This window comes from Durio zibethinus, chromosome 12 (assembly GCF_047325235.1).
Source record: "Durio zibethinus cultivar Kanyao isolate XHJ-2024 chromosome 12, ASM4732523v1, whole genome shotgun sequence".
Lineage (NCBI taxonomy): Eukaryota > Viridiplantae > Streptophyta > Magnoliopsida > Malvales > Malvaceae > Durio > Durio zibethinus.
Window position 1 is genome coordinate 14,502,577 of NC_143173.1, and position 3,277 is coordinate 14,505,853.

Below are 3,277 nucleotides of genomic sequence, written 5' to 3' on the forward strand. Positions count from 1 at the left end.
TAAATTATTATAATTATTTAATATAAAATTATAATCACTTTTATAAATTTTAACGGTTTTAATAAAAAATTTAATTATAGCTATATAATATAAAATTATATAACTATTTCGGTGTTGATCATCCGCACTAGGCTGTTGGACATTTGTTGTGAAAAGATAGAAGACCAGAGGCTAGCTTTGGCAGACAGCAGGCCTAAGGCATTTGATTTGATTTGATTGCTAGAAAGTTACGTGAAAAGTGACAAACAGTTCGGAACGTCCATCTTGCTCTGATCAATACCAAACTTCTTTTTTTTTTTAGTGCTGCAATATGCACCGTACCTTTTTCTCTTCGCATTTTAATTTTTTAAAAGTAAAATTACTTAATTTTTTAAAAATAAATTTTTAAAAAATTTTAATGATTTTCGAAAATGGACCGTACGGATGAACAATACCTTTGTCTGAATAGCAGCAACTTAATGCCTAAAAGAATTGAAGATATGGATCAAAACTATGTTTTCAATAATCTGCTTTTTTTTTATTTTTTAACGTTTCTGGTTGACTGTAACATACCAACTAAACAGCACCTACGTTTGGAAGGTACTATGTAACTGAATTAAAATGGATAAAGTAAATACATAGGGGTATGAGTTTGGAATTTTTAAATTTTGTTTGGTTTTGAACCAATTAATAATTATATATTAAATATATGTTTCGAAGGATCCGTGTTAAAATTTTGTTAATCACTTATTCAAAAATTTATAAGGTAAATGATTAGGTTTTTGTACATTTGATTCACTTGCGTTTTTTCAGTAAATAAATTTATTTTTAATTTTTTATTAACTAATTTTTAAATTTATTACTTGTATTTTGAATAAATTTATTAGAATAAAAATTATTATTATTTAAATAATTATATAATAAATTATTATAATTATTTAACATAAAATTGTAATATAATACTATTTAATAACACTGATGTGATAATGAAGTGTGCTAATTTAATATTTGAAATGACCAATAAAAATATTGAGTTGACAAAAAAATTAGAGTAAATTGAGTTAGCTTTTATATGTAAGTATAGTTATTATATAGCAATTGGTGCTATACAGCCTCAAATGATTTCGTGTTTGTGTTTTACCGTGAGGAGGGGAGCTGCTTAACTTTAAGTGAAACCATACTCTTGATTTCCTCCATCTTCTCTTTCACCCTTTTAATTTGGCTATATAAAGCAGTCTAACCCCTTTTTCCTCTTTTGTCTTTCATTTTCATTGTCGTTTGGCTTTTCTGATATGGATGAAAATTTGAGGAGGGCTGCTCAAGAAGGAAATGTTGATGAACTATATGCATCAATCCAAAGAGATTCTAATGTTTTAAGGCATATTGATGAGATGGAGTTTGTTGACACTCCATTACACATAGCTGCAGCTGAAGGATGCATTGATTTTGCAATGGAGATAATGACCTTAAAACCCACATTTGCTAGAAAGCTAAACCAACAAGGCTTTAGTCCCATTCATCTTGCAGTGGAAAAGGGACATAAAGAGCTGGTTCTTCTTCTCTTGGAAAATAATAAAGATCTTGTACGTGTCAAAGGAAAGAAGGGTGAGACTCCATTGCACTATGCAATAACCAGAGAACACGACCTTGATCTCATAGCTAGATTTTTGGAGGTTTGCCCCGAATGCATCCAAGATGTGACAACTACAAATGAAACAGCTTTGCATATTGCAACGAGAAACAATGAGTTAAAAGCTCTCAAACTCCTATGCGGGATGCTTAGGAGGACTGACAATCGTGAGGATGTGGTGAATCAAAAAGACAGGAATGGCGACACTGCCTTGCACATAGCTGCCCGTGATAATCGACATGAGGTTCTACCCATATGCTTCAATTAATTTTACTTTTGGCAAAAGAAATAGATTCCTTTCAGATTGTATAATTTCATCAAACTCTTGATTAAACAGATGCTCAAACTGCTATTGCAATGCAAGGCTGACAAACATGCTACCAATCAGGCTCGCTCAACGGCACTGGATGTTGCACAACAACTTGATAACAAAAAAAGCATTGGAATTCTGTGTGGTTGCTTTATTCCAATAGTTTCAACTTTTAATTATAAATTGCAGAAACAAATTTTCAAGTATGTGACGAAGGCATCAGCTATAATTTTTCAAGATATGGACAATATATCAATTGAGGACCGCAATGCCTTACTAGTAATTCTAGGATTGCTTTTAACAGCAACCTACCAAGCCAGTCTTAGCCCACCTGGTAGTGTTTGGCAGGGGGACAGTTCCTCAAACTCCACTGCCGATCTAGGAGATGAAGAAAAAGTACCAGGGAAATCAGTCATGAATGAAATTACTTTTCTTTATTTCTACATTCCAACCTCTGCAGTCTTCATAGTAACGTTTTTCCTAACATTGGGTCTCCTTAAACCTTTTCCTCGTGGTTTCAGGACTGCTCTTCAAATACTCCTTGCCTTTCTTGCTATATGCTTCAACGAATCAATCTCTGTCTTAGCGCCAAGTTATTTAGCAACTGCAGTTATCAATCTATTTTCACTTACGATTTTCGTTTTGATGATGTTCATGTGCTTTGCTTATCGGGTGTCAAAAGTTAGTGTTTTAATTCTGGGATGCTGGTTATTCCCCACAAGTCCTCTGTTTAATGGTTTTGTAAGTTATGTAATAATAGGATGTTGGTTATTCGTTTTTCTACGTGATAAATTATGGAAAGGAACAGCTTAAGTTGTAGGGTATTGTACTCATTGGTTTGGGTAGTAGAGTTATATACATCATAGAAAATATTTTGACATATATCCTAGGATGTTGGTTATTCCTTAGTCTCTGTCGATTCTGCATAAAGCGGTGTAATGAACATTATAATACCTGAACAGTCAAAACAATGTACCATGTCCGTGTCCATGTCTCCCACACATGGATATTAGATGCATATCTAGTGATGAAGGATGGTCACCGCAATTTCTTTTAGAACAACAATGGAAATTGCTTCTTTTTTCCTAAGTTGTTCTATTTGTAATATGTCAAACTGTCAATGTATCACTGTTTTTTTTTTCTTTTTGTTTAATTTTTTATCTTTTGAGTTTATTTCACTTATATATATTTCGTGCATATATAAATAGTGTTATAAAAAAGGTACTACAATTTTCCTTCCATCATTAGTTCTCTCATACTTTTAACTTGTAAAAATGTTAAACAGGCCATTTCGATTGTTGAAGGTAAAGCAATTATATCCTCCACTTTACATTTAATGCTTTAAAAGGTAAAGTTAA

The 3,277-nt window shown here is 32.2% G+C and overlaps 1 protein-coding gene across 1 annotated transcript; it reads left to right on the forward strand.

Annotated features, from left to right (window-relative positions):
* The first annotated feature begins 1,096 nt into the window (after nucleotides 1-1,096).
* LOC111296726 (ankyrin repeat-containing protein BDA1-like) lies at nucleotides 1,097-3,072 on the forward strand. The gene is made up of 2 exons (XM_022891163.2): nucleotides 1,097-1,853; nucleotides 1,947-3,072. Exons 1-2 carry the CDS (start codon nucleotides 1,272-1,274, stop codon nucleotides 2,730-2,732), a joined length of 1,368 nt encoding a protein of 455 aa, XP_022746898.2. The 5' UTR covers nucleotides 1,097-1,271; the 3' UTR covers nucleotides 2,733-3,072.
* Nucleotides 3,073-3,277: the final 205 nt, after the last annotated feature.